Here is a 20,089-nt window from a genome sequence, read left to right as displayed (position 1 = left end):
TTCATCGTCACACGCAATAACGCCTTACCACATAAGTGATAGCATAGAAAAGCGAAAAACAATAAAGCCAAATGACTATAAATCATATGCGCACATGTATGTGAAAGGTGAACGACCCGGCAGGTGCTAGTTTTGAAGAAATGGTCGGAATGTGTTGCCAAACGCACAGATCGGAACCCTGCTATATTCCGCTGTAATTCACGATTGCGGCTACTAAGAGCGCGGTAATGAGTAAAGATGAAATAACAGCATTGATAATACTTATTAATCCTCGTAAATGTACATAATATATCTCAATAGTTTCTACATGTAGGCGGTTTAACACGTTCACTGCGGCACAGAAATATCTGTACTTTCCATTACTGCGTTACGGGTCGTTTTAAACCTTGTCCTATACCAGAGATTGTGGCGGCACGAGGCATATTAAACCCCACCGCCCGTAGGAGACCAAAATCGTTTTTTTGGCGCCAAATAAGACAAAGTGTGCGGCTTTTGTCGTGATTATTATTAACAATGAGTTCATTAACCTAAATCTACCGTCGCCCGTGGTTAGATTAGTTAGTTTAGATTCTAGGGGTAAAATAAAATGTGGGGTCTGATGTACCCCATACCGCACTGAACAATAGCAGTTTTTCATATAATTTAGTGATGGGAAAAGAAATATCGATTTTATTTAATTGTATTTATTTATCAAACTTATGGATGTTTTTCATTAAAACAGGCCAAACAATAGGTAATATTGTTTGCAACCAGTGCATTCTGTGAGAATTTTCTTTACTTTTTTGTCAGCCTCACGACTTGTTAAGAAGGTGCGGAGTTTTTAGTAACAACCTACACGTCTCCTCTTCTTTGATCCCTTTAAGAGATGATATGCCTTGTTTGTTGGCTTGTTGACTTGGGCAAGAGTTAAATTTTGATGAGCCATACACCGATTGCCGGGTGTTTTGATTCAATGAATAAACACACTAATAGTAATCATGATTATCAACCTATTTGAAGAAACTTACTCAACATGTCACATTCACGTTTCTATTAACGATATTTATTATAACGAGTAGTTAGGATGTTTGTAAATTACCTGTATCTACATTCAAGTCATTCTTTGTAAAAGCTTCAATAAGTTGTTCCACAAATAGTCTCGAATGCGTTGCACAACACTAACCACGTGAGCTAGCATAGGGTGCGGTACGAGGTGCGCGGTGGTACGAGGTGTTCGCAACCTCGTTCCGCACTGTGTTAGAATTTTTATTTGTTCAGTGCGGCACGAGGTCTAAGAAACCCGGTATTAAGGTCGGTATACCATTAAACTAGGAATCAATAGCACATCTCAGATATATAGATATCACTTTCCTACACTGAACTAGATGGAAGTTATGCCTCCCGCACGACAGAGAAGTTTACGTTTTTTCCTACCGCTATAACGACGAGACACGGACAGGGTGTTTCAAGCCCTGTTTCGCAGCTAACGTGTTAAGCTATTGATACAATCCTTTACAAGTTGATATTACATACTTTTTTTACTTTTAAACTTTTAAATTAAGGATATTCTTCTCTGTTAAGTATATCTTGCTAAAACTATAATATCTTATTCTTTTTGAAATATTGACATACAAGCAACACCCTTCCCTTCTTCCTTCCCTTCAACAAACAGTACAAAAATATAAACCGTTTTATTTCGAATACAACACTCATACCCAAGAAAGTTCCTCACAGACACGTACATAATATAACCAAATCGTGCTATATACCGCATACTAAGAAATATTCGCACGCGCGTTTCATAGCCTAATCCTGTCCGTCGGCTTGCAACGCCGCTACGTTTGAAAGACCCAATTTAGAAGTGGCACGTTTTCACTCGCTTACAAATATTTAATGTGTATTTCGGTAATTGGTACACATTTTTTGATGCTGATTATAAATGGAGAGTGAAGGTTCCTAAAGATAAATTACATGTACAATTTTGTTTTGTGTCTGCTGGTTATGCTGTTTTGAAAGTCGTTCCACAAATATTGTATCACTAATTTATGGATTGCTAAAAACTAGCTGATAGCTTAAACCCCTAGCCTACTGCTTAAATTGTTAGAATAAAAGCATTATTATTGCGAACTAAATGTCTTCTTTGTATAGAAAAATTTTACTATAAGCAATCGCAAATAGTAAAAAAGTGAAGTCCCATGTCCTCTAGTGGGGTAAGGGGCAGATGCATTATATATCTGTTTCAGGGGTCGATTTTCTTTAGGGACAAGTAGGTGATCAGCCTTCTGTGTCTTACCAGACCGAGACATTTTTTTTTCTTCGTCTCCACCGGGAACCGAACCCAGGAACCCTCGGTGCTACGCTCACGCGTCAACCACTGTATCAAGGAGGCGGTCAATCGCAAATAGCGAGGTGCATAAACTTTTAATACCTGTTCCTAATTTGCAATTATTATGCAAGAGTTTACAAAGCATTCGGATATTTTAAAGATCCTCTTACCTCTACAATCTACATTATAGGTTCTATATCCTAGCATCGCAGAATAATGAGTAAACAAAATATACACACACAAACCCGTAGTGAAAATACATTATCGAATCAAGTTCTGCAAGCGTATCCTTATGCACTCAGTTCGATTCATTGTGAGACTCACTCACAGACTCACTAATTCAAGGCAAGTCACTTTGTATCGAACCTTGAACTTTGCACTTGAAATATTGTATATTTCGCGTGGGAGAATTTACTTTCATTATACGAAACGTAAACAATAATTTTATTAATTGGATATTACTAATAATTTATATAATAGAGTATTAATGATCCGTTCTCGGCTTTTCAGTAAGTATATTATTATACATGATACCATATCAAAACTTATTTTTAATCTCTGTCATCTCTACAATTTTTAGATTTTAAATAAAAGAGCGTCTATGTGTGAATTTATTATAATTTAAATACCGTTTTACAACTTTTCATTGTAAATATGTAAAAAAATTGAAAAGCTTAAAAGTTACTTACTCTGGTAACGATCACCATGATGTCGCCGACATGTGGTCACCGTTTCGACCTGAAACAAAATATAACACAATTCAGTATAATAACTTCTTAATATCTAACAATAAAATATTAAAACAAAAATTTTTTAACATAAATACCGAATTAAAGTTCTTCTGGTACATACTTAATATTTATTTAATGTTCAACATAATTATGACAAAGATTGGAAGGAAGTAATGATTCAACTTATACATTGTTAAACTAAGTAGGTCAAACCATCTAACTACGCGTTAAATTCATCTGATCATTAAATCCACACCCAAAGTTATCATCAATAAAAACCAAATAAAAACATTTGATGAACAGAAAGACGCGGCAAATGATCTCCGGATATAATACAAAACATTTGTCAAAGTCAATTACATCGCGCCACGCATACCAGCGGGCCATTATACAGCGATCATTTATCATTACAACCATTATTTGCAATTATTAATTAATCTAACACGGCGAGAGAGACTTGAATGTGCTTGATTCATTCTCGTTTTGCACACTTTTTGCTACAAAGATGACGGGAGCATTTCTTTGCAAATATTTGCTCTCAGATAAGTTAGTCTGGTTTATAAAATTGTCGTATCATTGGATTGAAAGATTTTAATATATTCTTGAGCAAATCTGTAATTTTATCATCATCATCATCATCAGCCCATATTATACGTTCCCACTGCTGGGACACGGGCCTCCTATGAGGGTACAGGCCATAATCCACCACGCTGGCCAAGTGCGTGTTGGCGGATGACACATGTCGTCGAACTTTTTAATTTTTCGACATGTCGGTTTCCTCACGATGTTTTCCTTCACCGTTCGAGCAGTGGTGATGTTACAACATGCGCAGATAAATTGAAAAATCAATTTATTTCCTGCACGCTCGCCTGGTCACGAAACCCGGACTTATCGATTCAAAGTCCGAGGTCTCACCACTGAGCCACCACTGCTCTCAATGTAATTTTATACCTACTACGTATTCGGTTACGTAGTAACTATTTGGTAATCTGTAGTATAGGAATTTTTATTATTTACTCACACTTCCTTCCTACCTTTTACTATAAGAGGCTTGTCGTCATTTGCATTCCTATTATCCAACATTACAATCATAACATGCCTATCTTCTCTGTAGAAAGTACTGTCCGAACCGGTGGTACCTACTTATTTGCTTTAAAAGTATAGAAGTCATGTCGAAATGCATTAAAAATATCTATTAATTAAGTTTTAGTTTGATATTATACTTTATTGGGTTTCAAAAATTCCCGGTTTCATAATATTAATTAACAAAGTTGCGTTAGAACCAGCTAATAAGCTCCATATAGTTATCGGATGCAGACGCAGTTTTCGCCATCTCCTAGTCATTTGGGCGATTAATTTATCAAATACGACCAATATTGAAAAGGTTTACATTTTATAAAATACTAGGCTGTTCCTGCTGTGCCGCAGTTTTACACGCATTACTCCGCTTGACCGCTTATATTGGTCTTAGCGTGATGATATAGCCAATTTGAACTAAATCCATGCAGAACTTTTTGAATTTAGTCTGGGCAAACAGACAAACGGACACTATTTTTTGAACTCAATATCGATTGTAGATCAGCTCCAAGTATTCTTTAAAAAACTACTCAAAATACAGCTTTGACTTTCCTACAATTTTAATATATATAGTTAGGTAATGCACTGATATTCAATAATAATATCGAACACGTTTTGATATCTTCGTCCATTTTAGTCATTATTCACAACAACATTACATCATTTCTTCTAAAGGCTCGATGGTGTAATATGTTTTTACTATAAAAGATGATGTCCGCCTTCCTGCACGTTAAGTCGCAGCTAATAATATACAGACGTGTTTAGATTAATATTCTTTATTACCGATATAATAAATTTCATACGAGTAAATTATACTTCAAGGTAGACTGTTGCTAAAATATTCAAGGTTTATTGTAGATAGTAACGGAGATTGCAATTATTTATTATAAGAATTATTAAAATGAATGTTTTTTCGATAAATATCATTACAAAACGTAGGTACTAGTTCACAACTACGGTAACTTTTTAGCGGCTCTTGAACATTTTATTTTGTGTAGGTATCAAGTACCTACCTACCTACGCTAGAAAAGATTCTACGCAAACATTGTCACACATGGACGTTAATAAAATTCTTATTATAAACATAAAAAGGCATTATTCAATAGTCATCATAAAGCAAAACCATGAAGAAAAATATAACCTAAAATAATGAATTCCACTTATTTAAAAACCATTCATTTCAGCTCACATATAAATACAATTCATATTTAAGATTTATTCATATTTCATACAGTAAAATAAAAACAAATGAACACAACTTTTGTTTCGTTGTTCAAAGCAGGCGTGCAAACTGCGCGTACGCAGGTGTAAGTAGCGCGATTGTTTCTGTTGAATTGTTCGTAAACATTGCGAATTTCCTTTGCTTTTAACTCCAAACAATGCGGCATGAAGACGGCTATTTGTGGAACAATGAAGGATTGATGTAGCTATTAACATGTGTGTAAGTCATTCACAGATTATCTGTAGAAGATATTCCATAGGTAGAGAATATACTTGTATTATTATATTTACATACATTTATCTGTGGATAATAAACTGAAATCATTATTCGAGATAAATCAAGAGGTAACTGAAATAATCGCGTAAGTGGAACGAAGAAAATGTGAAATCTGAAGTCGTGGAGTGGCTTCGAGAAAAGCACGTACAATTTTTATCAAATTCAAGATTCGATGGAGAGCTGATATTTCAAATTTGAGACGTGACCCTACTCGACCTTCTCCATCGTCAAAGAAGCCATAATCCGCCCCAATACAAATAGCAATTAGAATACAGTTCGTGCTATAATGCCAGTAACGCTCATAGATTGACAGAACGGCATCATTACAGCGGAACTAAACACCGGAAAGGCTTTGAATGGCGTCCATCTCGAGGGGCGTTCACGTTTCATTTGACCCCAGTAACGGCCACTAGACATAATACCGATGGGAATATGGGTTTCACTTTTACGTTTTTGAATAGTTTAACTATGATGTATGGTAATAGTAGTGTGGTATTTATCACACTAATTGTTTATTAAAAACAATTCTTCTTCATATTTATTTGACTATGAAGACGTAATAAAAATTATCGTTGTAATAATTCTATTGCATCAATTTCTAGGTTATGGTTCGGTTAAAGATTACCTGACCTGTAGTAAGTAGGTTACGTAGGTTTCTGCTATAATTTGTGTAGTCTTTTGTGACCATTTAACATCAGATGGCCCACCTGCTTCTTTGCTTGCTCCGTCATCAAAATAAACAAAGGCAGTACCTAACTACAATCCGAACCTGCTGATAATATTTGGGTTCTTTGTTGGGCAAAAATAGGATCAGGTAAACAAACTTGAAATGCAACTATACTGCACGAACCTTTACACTTATTTTAGGTCTCCTCTCCCCCTATTCCTTAGCGATTTTCATAAAAAAATTGAGAGGACAAATCGCGCAGAGTACAAATCATGATCACATGTACAGTAAAATGGCAATACATTCCGTTGACACCAGCCGGTAGTAGACAACCGGTATTACCATAGGTATTACTCAAACAGCGACGAGGCGGAACGGACGAGCCTGCTCCATATTTGTCAACTTGACTCGCGCCGCTATGTAACGGCGATCGATTGGTAAACGAATTACCAGATCTGACTTTCAAAATGATTAAGGTGTAGTTCTTAGCTTATTATTTAGAAATAGAATTTAAAAGTCACTGTGTTATATTATGTCTTCAACTTTACAGGAGCTCTATGATAAGTCATCAACCTAGTCTTTCTTCATTAGGTGTAGGATTATCTGCATATGTGGTGACTGTTAAACGCTTGTTTTATTAATCATATCTACACATTTTTTTCTAAATAGAGGGCTCTTGGCTATATAAAAGAATTTACGCAATAAACATAATTTTTTTTATTAATTCTCACATTTTGAGAAAACTAAAATTTCGTATGAAATATAAGAGAAAATAAGAAAAATGTTCATATATCATTAAAGTGATCAAAAACTTATAACTAGATGTTTACGAAGTGTAACAAGTTTTAGCACTGACAGCAAGATAACGGCATTGTAAAGCGAGATAACTTATTAGTGAAGAAATTAAAATTGTACGGTAAGATCCGGTTTAGCACTTAGATTAAATGTCAAAATTTGCAGTTAGATAATGGGATTGAAGTAAATATGATTTCACCATCATATTTGTATATCCAGATTAATTATTATCAGCCTAAAGTGTTTAATCTATAATATGTATTATAAAGCTGAAGAGTTTGTTCGAACGCGCTAATCTCGATTCCGATTTGAAAAATTATTTGGTGTTAGATTGCCCAACAGAAGCTGAGCGGGTACAACCGTGGAGCACGCTGGTTTCCAAATATATTGTCCAATGTATGCCAATATGTTTAACCTTATTATAGGAAAATTATGTAATGTTTAAATATGTTACATTCTCATAACATTGACCTAATTAATTTCTTATAAGTATTCAGTAAGCCCTGCAGGCTGCATATGAGACGATATGGATTAAGATTTACACCTTACAATACATAAACTGGACAAGCGCTAGAAATACCGGAGGTGTTTATAGTCTTGACATATTATGCAATGATATTATTTTTTATGAAGTTTTACACAAGATATAAAGCAATCGATAAATGATCATTCAGATACCATTTGTTCTTTATTACCTCAGATTTTAGATTTCCTCTAGCTTAATGTACCGATTAGAATGTTCGATAACAGATTGAGCGATCACTCCAACGATGAAGAGAAACCCGGTTTTTGTCGTCAAAAAAAATTTCTTTTCATCTTAATGTATTTCAATCAGAGACATATCCATCTTAGTAACATCAGGCTAATATTTAATATCGGGCAGAATAAGGAGTAGGTACACTAGCTTTTACGTAGGTATTAACAACTATCTGTATAATATAATAATGTCCATTATATTGTGAAGTAAATGTTGTCAAAACTTTCGTACATATGAGTATAATTACATATATTATGTAGAAAAACTCTCCAAAATCTTCTCTGCCGAGAGTTGATGTATACGTGATGACCTACATATTAAAAAAGTAATATAAAACATACTAATATGCACATTCAAGAATAATAGAAGGATAATATTGTAGAATATGTATTTTTCATATCAAACCTTATTATAATTGCATCAAGCGATTAATACAAACTTTTATCTTCAAAAATTGAAAAAAAAAAAAACAAAAAAGATTCTACGGTTATTTGTTCCGGACCCCGATTATCGATAAGCGTTCTCGTGAGATAAAATAACAAATTTATCTAAATAGATCTGAGTTTCATTTTGTTTTACAATTTTTTTGTGTAAGTTTGTCAGATAACAGCGTATTACTTATCGATTCAAAAAAACTCGTTATTATACATATCATACCTAAGAATGAAAAAAAATATGAATAAATTACTTATATACATTTTTTTATCTCGTTTAATATGCAGGTAAATATAAACCTATACATATTTAGTTTCACAAACAATATAACATAATTTCCAACGGCTTATCTAAATAATAGTAAGTATACAATAATTACATTTAGTTACAACAGAAACGTTAAACTACTCAGCTCATCCCTTCTATGATCTAAGTGTTTCTTGCAAATCTCCATCCCCTTACTTCAGTGAGACATTTTAATAAATACACCAAAAAAAACATTACCAACATTATCCACTTTTCCTCCATTTCCCAGCTCCCAAATTTAACCAATGCAGAAGCAGTCTATTGACCTACATGAAACAAGCAGCTATTGAACAATACAAATATTTCTGTAAGCATTGTTTAAAAGTGCGGGCACGAGCCATGACCTGTGGTTCGTGGGTGAATAGACACATTACTATTGTTGGTAATTCAATTATTTATTTTTTAAATCTCCCAAAATATGTACGTAATGCAATACCATATTGTTATTTTTTTGGAAAATTAGATGACGCTCTATCGACCGGGATAATACTCTTATAATTTTGGAGAATAAGGCGAAGCTTTATCTCTTGGTAATGTAGGTACATGATACATATGGCATTTATTCTTGTTGGTTTAAATGCCTAGTAATAGCTGCATTTTTTGTGGGCTTTATTAATTTTCCATTACGCTACAGTGTTGTTTTTCTGCTAAACATAGAGATTCCTTCGAAAAGTTTCCAAGTTTTAAAAATTATAATAAAATAAATGGTTTCGTAAATGTTATAACCCATAACAAAGAATAATGTTACAATTGCCATTGTAAACGGAATAACACAACGAAATAATTGTTATCTGATATTATTTCAAGAACGTGTGAAAATGTGCGTTCATTACAAATTAAATAATATTTTTATTAAACATGTATGAATGAAATGCGAGTAATATTTTCATAACTAAGTATTTCCCTATATTTCGGTTACAAAGATAAAATTATGTACAAAAATTTTACAACATACCAACGCATCTCATCGACGAAGTATTTACTCTACTTTACTCTTTTCTCGGGTAAAATAAACGAGGAAAGAACTATGTTTATGTTTATCAAAGAAACCCTTTTACAAATCTTTTAGCAACATATTAATCAATTTCTTGAAGTTGTAACACTAAAAACAAAATTAGGTATGATAGAGGCCATGACGAAGGTGTTCTACGAATTGCAATAAAACACATTAATTTATTTGCAAGTCGATGGAATATTTTGTAACAATGCGTCATTCAAATAATATTTTGCTGTGAAAAGCGTTACTACGAATGCCTGTTTAGTGATTTTTGTTATTTTTAGCATATGATGTAACTTTAAATTTACAAAGTACATAATCAAATGCAAATCATAATTGGAAGAAGAATATAGCATGCAAACCATGCTATATTCTTTCGAAAGCATAAATGATGATATATTATATCCTAATAACCACATATTGCTTCATGCAAATCAAAGGTTTATTTATATTTTTACAAATACTTTAACTTCTTTATAAATTCATTATAATGTACAATGTACATATTGTAATAATGATGAAACTCAGTACAAATCCATCATGCTATGTTTCCTGCAACTAGGGTAGACTGGGTACGGTTGAAACAATTTCACTTAAAACGACCATAACTTTGCTTTTTATAACCCGAGCGATGTGAAATATATGTTAAATAAAAGAGCATGTATCTGTCTACTAATAGGCACTGTGGTTTTAGTTCCAGGTGTATTATTTAAAATAGTAGATCAAATTAAAAAAATAAATCCGATTTGTTTCAACCGTCCCCATACCAGGGACGGTTGAAACAGTGATTGGGGTCAGTTGAAAAACATGCGAATAATACAAAATATAGTATTAAAATATGTTTTATTGATTGTTTATTTTAAATCTAACAATAATTAAGAAACTCGTTTACAATAAGGTCTGCTCTCTAAATATGGTGAAGTACAAACAAGACAGAAGTACCTACTCCTCATCTTCTGATGATATCTTCTCTTGTACATTTTCTTTTTGCTTTTATGGTGTTTCTTTTACATTTTCCTCCATCAAACTTCGTCCTTTTTCCTCTATCCAATTGCTTCTTCACTTGCTCAGCTCTTGTTCGTTTCAATATTAATTCTGGCTCTTTTTTATCTCTTCTTTATCTGGTGTGTCACTGTAAATAGTAGACTTCCTGATTTTTCGCCCTCTATTATTATACCTTCTATTGTTATATCCTCTATTGTATCCCATTTTTTTGTTTTCTTGCTCGCCAGAGTCATCTCGCATTCGAATTTACCTTAGAAACGAATAATCGTGCTTCTCTGCCGCTTTTCGCAATGATTCTCCGGTTTTCACCTCCTCATATGCGTCTTTGTACTTCGTCAAGTCTATTTGTCTTCCCAAAATCTCTCTTACACGTACTATCGGCTTCAAAAAAATCAAAAACAATTACAACAATGTTTCAACCGTACCCAAAAAAAATGTTTCAACCGTCCCCAACTCCTACTTTAGGTAAAATACAGTTATAGTAATTGTAACAACAATGATACACAAAAACTAGTCACAATTTCATATTCCACAAGATTCACTTCAAACAAAAACGCACACTTAATACTGTCACTTAAATAGAAACGCTAATAATTGGAAAAATCTCCAAGCCAAAATACTTACTTTTGGTCATAAAAACACAATAGGGTCTTATAAAATCAGCTGAAGCGCGCGGAGATCGACGCAACATTGTTGTTCGTGTTTAGAACAGTTGTGCGCTTCATTTTCCCCTTGGACCCCTAACCCCCCCACCAACGGTTTACGAGATATTCGTGTTGTTTCAACCGTCCTTTGTTTCAATCGTACCCAGTCTACCCTACACATTAGCGTAATCCATTATATCAAATACGCTAATCAAGTTGTACTAATAAATCTTCGTTAAATATTTGCCTCATTTCCTCATAGTTTCAATATACAACATAGTTGCTGATAGCGGTTGCATCATATTATTTTATGAAGCCATACTACTGAAGCGAAACGTACTTGTTAATCGATAGAAACCGTACTTATTAAGTATCTAGAACACCCTTTATAGGAACTAGAACTGTGTAAATTACATATATTTACTTGGGGATTGATATTACGCAAATGTTATATAGGTATGTAGTATGCAATATAATGTACTAGCTGCGCTCCGCGGTTTCACCCGGGGGACTCCGCTCCTGCCCCCCTAGCCTAGCCTAGATACGTTTATCTACAGCTTACGTCAATCTCATACATTCGTAGTCTATTCTATTGAACGCTACGCTAACAGAAAGCCACTTGGCTAGGGGGGCTGTTGGTCTTAGCGTGATGATATATAGCCTATAGCCTTCCTCGATGAATGGACTATCTACCACCGAAATCATTTTTCAAATCGGACCAGTAGTTCCTGAGATTAGCGCGTTCAAACAAACAAACTCTTCAGCTTTATAATATTAAATTATAGATATTAGATTGACGGTGCAACATAGAAATAAAAAATATCACAATAATTACTGTTATGGCTCATTTGTTTGCCAAAGTTCAATCAATTTCGTTCCGCCATTTAAACATTATCAGCATAAACATACAAACTTGTTTTAGAACTTTCACATTTCCAAATAATTAAGAACTTGAATAGGCGTAGAATTATTAAAACATATGAGCTCAAACTGAAAATTATTGAATATGAAAGAAGGTGAACATTTCTTTGATGTAAAAATATGTCATGTATATTGTAGGTATGTCGTGAAGACAGAATTAACAGTTTATTAAATACGTCACTTATGATAAGCACTTACAAAAGACAACGTGAAAAGTGCAACAAAGTTGCACATTTTTATGATAAACTCATCACAGGAAAATCGTCCATATATCTAAGATAATTTGAGCTAGAATCGTGTATTTGACAGATACTGACTACATAAAAATGTATCGTTTCGTCATACGATGTTGACACAGCTAATTGTCGCCGTAACGTGTGCTTGCAACTGAGCGAGTGAGGTGTGAACATATAATATGATAGTGTCATTACATACATTGATGACAGTTGATTAAATATTTCACATCGATCCCAGTTTTAAAGCCTGTTTTATGATATTTTTAACCGACTTCAAAAAAAAGGAGGAGGTTATCAATTCGGCCGGTATATTTTTTTTTTTTTTATGTATGTACACCGATTACTCCGAGGTTTCTGAACCGATTTACGTGATTCTTTTTTTGTTCGATGCGGGATGGTGTCGAATTGGTCCCATAAAAATTTTATTCGGATAGGCCCAGTAGTTTTTATTTTATGAGCATTTTTGTCTGTAGGTATTTGTAAATTTTGCAAGTGCAAGTTTGAAGTCGGTTGTTTTTAACGCAGTTATCACTTGTCTTGTGTGTGTTTCAAAACCTACACCTTGATCTTTTCCTCTATATTTGTAAAAACACTGAAACTGAATTATTTAACTTATATCATGTGGATAGGACCTTAAACACAGAAAATGTAATTTGTTTCTAAAGTGAAATACCACAGCCTGAAATCTTAGCTCTACATATTGGTATACTAAATTAATATTAAAACAAATTTAAGTTATTCAGTTAGGTAGACAGTACGGAAGAAAGTGAACCGAGCAGTTTACAAATATAGCGTCGAGACTACATATTAAGAGGGAGTTAACAAAACTTTCTTTGTCAATCTACGCGTTTCGATCGCATGTCACATGCGTTACGAAATACTTTCATTACGAAAGTAAACTTGTTTTAAATGACATTTTGCTGCTGTTCAACTGTTATTATTATATATAGAGTTAAATAATACCCAAATCGTACTAAAGTGTAAAAAAACTCACAAAACTGTAACTACAAGTGATTTTACGACGATATTGATTCGTGAAGTATCATATGATGTACGAAAAAATACAATAAAAAATAAACATTATGTAACATACTAATAGGTTGGTCACAATAATGTAACACTCAATGCATCATATACAAATGCACATACCTAAAATATCGTCACGTTTCTATATTCTATCAAACCTAGAAAATAAGCTCGAATTTCCGTGCTTACATTACATTTTTTACACATAAATATTCCGATAATGTATACCTAGATAGCAACGTGTGTCGAATCGATTCGTCCGTTTTGACCTCACGCGCGACGACGCACGATCGCAGTGAAAGTCGTGTCGTCGGTCGAATCCATTTCATATTCCCATTGCAATGCATGCTTCATTATGTATGTATTGTTAGACATTGATGAGTGTATGCAAATATGCAAGTTAGCACGTACTTTGAGTCTGAAGATATTTCTATCTGCTTTTAATAGGATTGACACGTTGTTTATAGCTATATATAAAGTATATATATATATATATGTATATGAACAACTTAAATTATTTATTGTCGTTTTAAAAACACAAAAAAATATATCTATAAATAGTAAAATTCGCAATATTATTTTGGTTTAATAATTTTAGTGCACTATAGTCGTTGAAGTCTTTTATATAGGATCGATTAAATCATAGAGTTCGTCAGTAAGTAATTGATATTTTTGACGAAATACATTAGTATTAATTAGAGAAATTAAAGTTCAATTAATAAATATTTATAAACGATCTTAACGAATATTTATAAATCTTATTAATAAAGCCTTGATTTTTCCATTTCTACGAACAATACGTTCACGAAAACGTATTTTAGATTTCTTGTTAAAACATTCTCCATACTGTTAAAACTAATAGTTAAAACTTAAATGCTTAGATTTGTCCAGTCCAGAGCAGTAATTAATATTAATTAATACTTTCACTTGCTCCAGATTCTCGGACCTACAAGGAAACGAATGCAGACAAACTTATTAATTTGGTAACGGTTCTACGATAAATATGTGTATCAGTCATACCATAATGTTTCGAATGGAAGACGATATTGTTTTTAACTTATTTCTCTATGAATCTTATTTATAATATAACTAGCAGGCGCGTAGCTACCGCCGTATCTGCCGTATCAATTATACGGGGCCCCCGCGCCAAGGGGGCCCCCAACGTGCGTAAGCAAAAATTACAAAAAAATTCCCAACATTTTTCTCCTGTGTGTATATTTAATTTGAATTGTTTGTAAAAATTTTTGGAATAACTGACAGATAGATACTTATTTTATGCAAACATTTTTTTTTTCTTTTGTGAGAAATCTTTACCCTTCCTAAGGGCCCCCAAACAAATTTTTATACGGGGCCCCGCAAAGGCACGCTACGCTTCTGATAACTAGTATTATTATTATAGTTATAACTATAATTGTATTACTTAATAAATGAAGTTTTGGTGTGATCTCAAAATAACTAGTATAGCACTAGCAAAGCGACATCAAGGTAGGTAGTTTTTTTTTTTTGTTAAAGCAAGTCAAGGTTTCTGAAGAATCCATACTAATATTATAAATGCGAAAGTAACTCTGTCTGTCTGTCTGTCTGTTACTCAATCACGCCTAAACTACTGAACCAATTTGCATGAAATTTGGTATGGAGATATTTTGATACCCGAGAAAGGACATAGGCTACCTTTTATTGCGAAATAAGTACCACGGGCGAAGCCGGGGCGGACCACTAGTTACTTATAAAGTTACTTTTCGTATCTTGATTTGTCCAATCGTTTTTCCGGATAGTCAATCGAACTCTAATAATTCATGTTTACGCAATATTGATTAATGACGTAACTTTAAACCTAATTCAATTTTGATGAGATATAGGTACGATTGTGTTATAATAACTTGCTTATTATATCCTCTAATCGGATTATGTTTTTATCCATATCATGCAAACAATTTAACACACAAGACTCAAGAGCCTGTATTGTATTCCTTCCGTTTCAAGATTAAGTACCCATATCCTATATAGACCCTGTATATGGGAGTGTTTAATGTAACATTTTTTAATATTTCTCGTTTTAATTTTAAAAGGTTATAATTGCATTTTACTAAGGTTAAGTTCCTTCGATATCAATTTAAAGTTTTTTGATATCTGCAATAGTTACGGAATAATCGAACACACACTTAACGATTACACCCGGTATAGGTGATAGTGTATATGTATATGGATACATTGGACACATTATGTGGATACATAGGTAATGATGCAGAGTGCTAAACCGGTATTTCGACTATTCCAAATCAACTGAATCCATAAAAGGATAAGGAATTGAAAGCGGTTCTAGAATTCTAGACTAATAGTATACTTATTTAAAGAATTCAATATGTGTAAGACATCACTTTGTATATGTTGACTTGTTGGAATATATATTTCTAAGAGGAAAGAAGAATGGTTTAAGGTTTAAGGTTTAAAGACATTTATTCCCATTAAGACATTAAGTCACTTACATGAGAAACTTAAATTTTAAACATAGGTATTTATAAAAAATATCATTCGTTAGTTAAAAATTTAGAGTAAGTTACATACTATAAACATAAGTTTAGGTTAGGTACTCATTCATTGCATTCAAAGTTTGAGCGTGTGGTCTTCCAGGATGTGTTTCGCTAATTGTTTTTTGAATACAATGAATGAAAATGAAAGAAAAACATATAATCTAACACATTTCTACATCTCGATTATTGATTTAATGGATTGTTTATTCCTTAGTTTTCGTTACTTTTAAAAGCGAAGCAAAGCTAACGCGTGGGTCTTAAATATCACATATTATACACATATTTGCAATATCTCATTGTTTCTTACGTCAATATTACTTGATTCGCTCAATAGTACTAGTAACTTTCTATGGGAATTGTGAAAAGCAATTTGTATTGTTTATTCCTTACACGAGAAGGCCGTGTGTACATTACCTATAATCGTAAGACTGGTTTCTTATGATTGATGCCTTGTTTTGTTTTGTGTATCGCCTCTATACAAGGATTATGATGTTCTTAAGTTACTGCGACAAGGTACTTTGTAATCGATTGGCTTCGCGGTTAGTTTCGTATTACAGTATCATTTCAAACGAACAATGAGAACTGAATTTTCCCATGTAGTTTGTTCTGTCAATAAAACAAATAGTAAAAATGGTCCTGCCGACTGATTTTGGCCACGGCAGCAAATCTCGATTGAGACTAGCCAAAAATTCTTCTATCTTTTCTTACTAGACAAAAATGTCTTCTTCTCACCCATTAGAAGGTCTTTGAAATGTCCACTAAATTGACAGGACTTAAAGACTAGTCAACCCCTTCTTGTTGATAGACAGTTCTCTGGAGAGAATATTCCACAGGACTGACGCATTTCTGTGCTCTCCAATACACGGGAGTGTTCCTAGAGTGTTTATTGTTGTTGTTTAGTGTGAGAAGGTATAAAGTGTGTTTTGGTAATAAAATACGTTGATTAAGATGGGGGTTTTAAAGATAAGTTATAGACAACATTGCTTTTTCCTACAACTCGAGTACCTATAACCCTCACAAAAGATCATAAAAGTATTCAAATGATGCATTAACAGACGCATGTGAACCTATATTTTGTGTCATATTATATAGTTTGGGTTATATGTGTATGTGAAAAAGAGTTTGTTATCGTTTAATTGAATAGTTTTCCAAATTTCCTTACGAGTTGCGTAGGTACTTTTCGAGTTGTTCCTCACAGTAGAGCTAGCCCAGCCAACTTTGGGCACAATTCAATATTGGTTGATTGTTTCTAGATTTAAATTTTGTGTTATAAACATAAGATAGATTAGCTGTTAAAGCGATAGCTTTTTAGTGACATAACATGTTGAATAGTGTTTAAAGTGTTACAATACGGAAACGTGCTTATTAACGATGCACTTTACATTCCTTCCCAAGAATGTTATTATGCGATGAAATGCGATTATGAAACAAATGTGGGTACTATACTACTGATGGAATTCTTCGTTAAAATTCTAATAAGATTCTTAGCCGGGTAAAGCACCAAGATTAGACAAATTCTTCAATCCTCGCTTAGCAACGGTAAATTTCGTATCGCCCGCACAATATAACACGTCAAATCACACATTTCTATGGAAACTGTTGACTAAGCGGTACAACATGTAAAGGTGTTAAAATCTCTGAGTAAACAACGCTACGTGGATTGCATTCCGACGCTAAGAATAAACTAGAATTATATCTTTGTAAGGGATTAAAACCAGATTATGTACACACGATAGTTTCAGTCACCTGACTGACTGTAAACAGAGGCAGGTCATAGTCAACTAAATATTTACCGTTATGATCTGCTTCTCGATCAGGCGCCAGCACTGGAGCTCGTCATATCACACACACTTAGTATAGACACTTGTGATCACACACACAGGTTCACAGGTCACAAAACTTCGGGCATTTCGCGATAATAGCACGTAAGGGCCGCGACAGTTCGCACGGGACCACGAAATGCGACAGACCGTAAATGTTAACCTACCTGTATGGCTTGCGTGTCGACTGTCGGTCCACCGGACCGGGGCGACTGTTTTACCGACGCCCACCTGTATAATCCCTCACACAACCTCACACAATTCTAAACTTAATTAAACACCGCTTATTTATATTTCATTCTATAAATGTTTATTAAAAAGAAATAAGAATCAGTAAAATTTATGCTCAGACCACCTAGCTTAGACAGTTTTCATGTACAACTTGACGCAAAAGCCTTAATCTGCTTTACCGACAAAGTTAACGCCATCTAGTGAAAAAATCATTAATTACAACGTGCAAGCGCATTTAACCTGGCCGATACGATATTATTATTTGGTAATTTGTATGGAACTTTTCTGTCCAATATTTTATTTATATATTAAGCAACTGTCTGTGGTCTCATATATAAAAGTAAATTTTAAAATGCATACTTACCAAATTTTATGTTGGTTCACATATACCTAATATAAAATATGTGATGTTAAACAAATGCAAAATACGTGCACAATAAAAATTGTCTTCCATATGTATGTGACAGAGTACTGACTACTGAGATTGTGTAAAAATGGTTTGTAAAAAATGTATTGTAGGTACTTTTTTAACAATTTAAAGTAGTAACGACTTGAATGAAAATATGGCAACAATGAGTGCAAATCGAAACCAATATCGTATCGGACGTTATAAATATGTCTTATCAAATGTAATTATATTAGTAACAAACAACGATATATTCGGATTACGACTATTTTAATTTAATTTCGTTTGTCATGAATACAGAATTCGGAAATGAAATTTTTAACAATGCATATGACAAAAACAAATGATAGATCAATGATCTATAACACAGATTCAAACCTTCAAAGCCTTTAAGGCTGCGAACAAAGTATACAAGAGGTACTATCTCGCGCCGTTAGAGGGCGCTTATTTCAACATGGCATATTATTATACGTAACGCAATATTTAAAACGATAAATCGTTTACTTATATAGTCATTGTCTATAAGGTAATAATTGTCATGCCACGTGGTCAATCAGTATTAACATAAGTTATATGTGACGTGCGGAATTGTCCCAGTCGCTTATTTGTACACATCCGTGTTAAAGATTGATTAGCATTGACAATGTTTGCAAATTATATACTTGGAGAGGATATATTAACCGTAAGATACATACCACAGAACATATAAAATAATACGTATTGATATGTATTTTACTCCAGCTATTGTATTCTATGTAGGTATGCTTGATTCTGAATTCTAATTATTGTGCAATTTGATATAGGTACCTAGTTTTACTTCAGTAAATTCAAAACAAGTTAAACTGTAACTAAATATTTATTTAATTCGCGAAATGCGAGAAGATAGTTTTGAGTCGCTTTCGCCAAATATATTTTTCATAGTCATATTACCTACTTCTCTTGATGTACTTTATATACAAAAATATAAAAATATATCATAGTTACCTGTTGCGAAAAGTTTCATTTAAAAAATACTTTTTGTACAAAATGCCTTAACCTCTATCTACCATATAACGCAATCTCACTGAAGATCAATAATAGCAATAAAATAAATATTAATAGAATATTAAAATCTAACTTAGCATGTTAAATATTGACTAATTTATGTTACACACCAAGCTAAAAAAACCAAATCATTAGTTCGAAACAGGATACGACGAATTTATCTAAGAACGTTTTATTTAAAAATCTTTTCATATGTAAATAGTGTTTGTATTGCGAAGTTATTACCATACATTTAGTAATCGTTTATGGCTAAGGTCGTATGCAATTTAATTCGTGTAGACTGTAGGTACATATAGATACTAATATGGGTTCGTCGCTCGAGAGAATACATGATAATAATTACAAAGTCCATACAAATAATTCCAAGTTCATATGTTTGAAATAAAAACTTACAAAGCGTTCTAGTCTGAAAATAGCTACCTACTTACTTATCTGTTAAAAAGAAAACAACGTACATCTTTTTTATCTCAAGAGTCAAGCTGCTTTCCTTGTAAAACTGGAAAAGCGAGACGAGTCAAATATTTTTGTTCCCTCGAACGATTAGTCATGAAACATATGGTCCTTATGCAGATTAATGCAATACATATTAATGTATGAAGTTGTTACTTGAGGACAAACAGGGTTGAGGTTATGTAACAGTGTCAAGATCTTAACACG

General features: G+C 33.3%; 1 protein-coding gene across 1 annotated transcript in view; it reads right to left on the bottom strand.

Annotated features, from left to right (window-relative positions):
• Positions 1-17,951, bottom strand: part of LOC123706483 (myosin-VIIa) — a 43,666-nt gene extending 25,715 nt beyond the window's left edge. Inside the window, exons 1-2 of the mRNA XM_045655788.1 lie at positions 17,725-17,951; positions 2,995-3,043 (exon numbers count right to left, since the gene is read on the bottom strand). Of these exons, the coding sequence (XP_045511744.1) occupies positions 2,995-3,012 (18 nt within the window). The 5' untranslated portion in view covers positions 3,013-3,043; positions 17,725-17,951. The remainder of the gene's footprint in view (positions 1-2,994; positions 3,044-17,724) is intronic.
• Positions 17,952-20,089: the final 2,138 nt, after the last annotated feature.

This window comes from Colias croceus, chromosome 3, assembly GCF_905220415.1.
Source record: "Colias croceus chromosome 3, ilColCroc2.1".
In the NCBI taxonomy this organism is placed as follows: Eukaryota; Metazoa; Arthropoda; class Insecta; order Lepidoptera; family Pieridae; genus Colias; species Colias croceus.
This window is presented reverse-complemented; position numbering and strand designations above follow the sequence as displayed.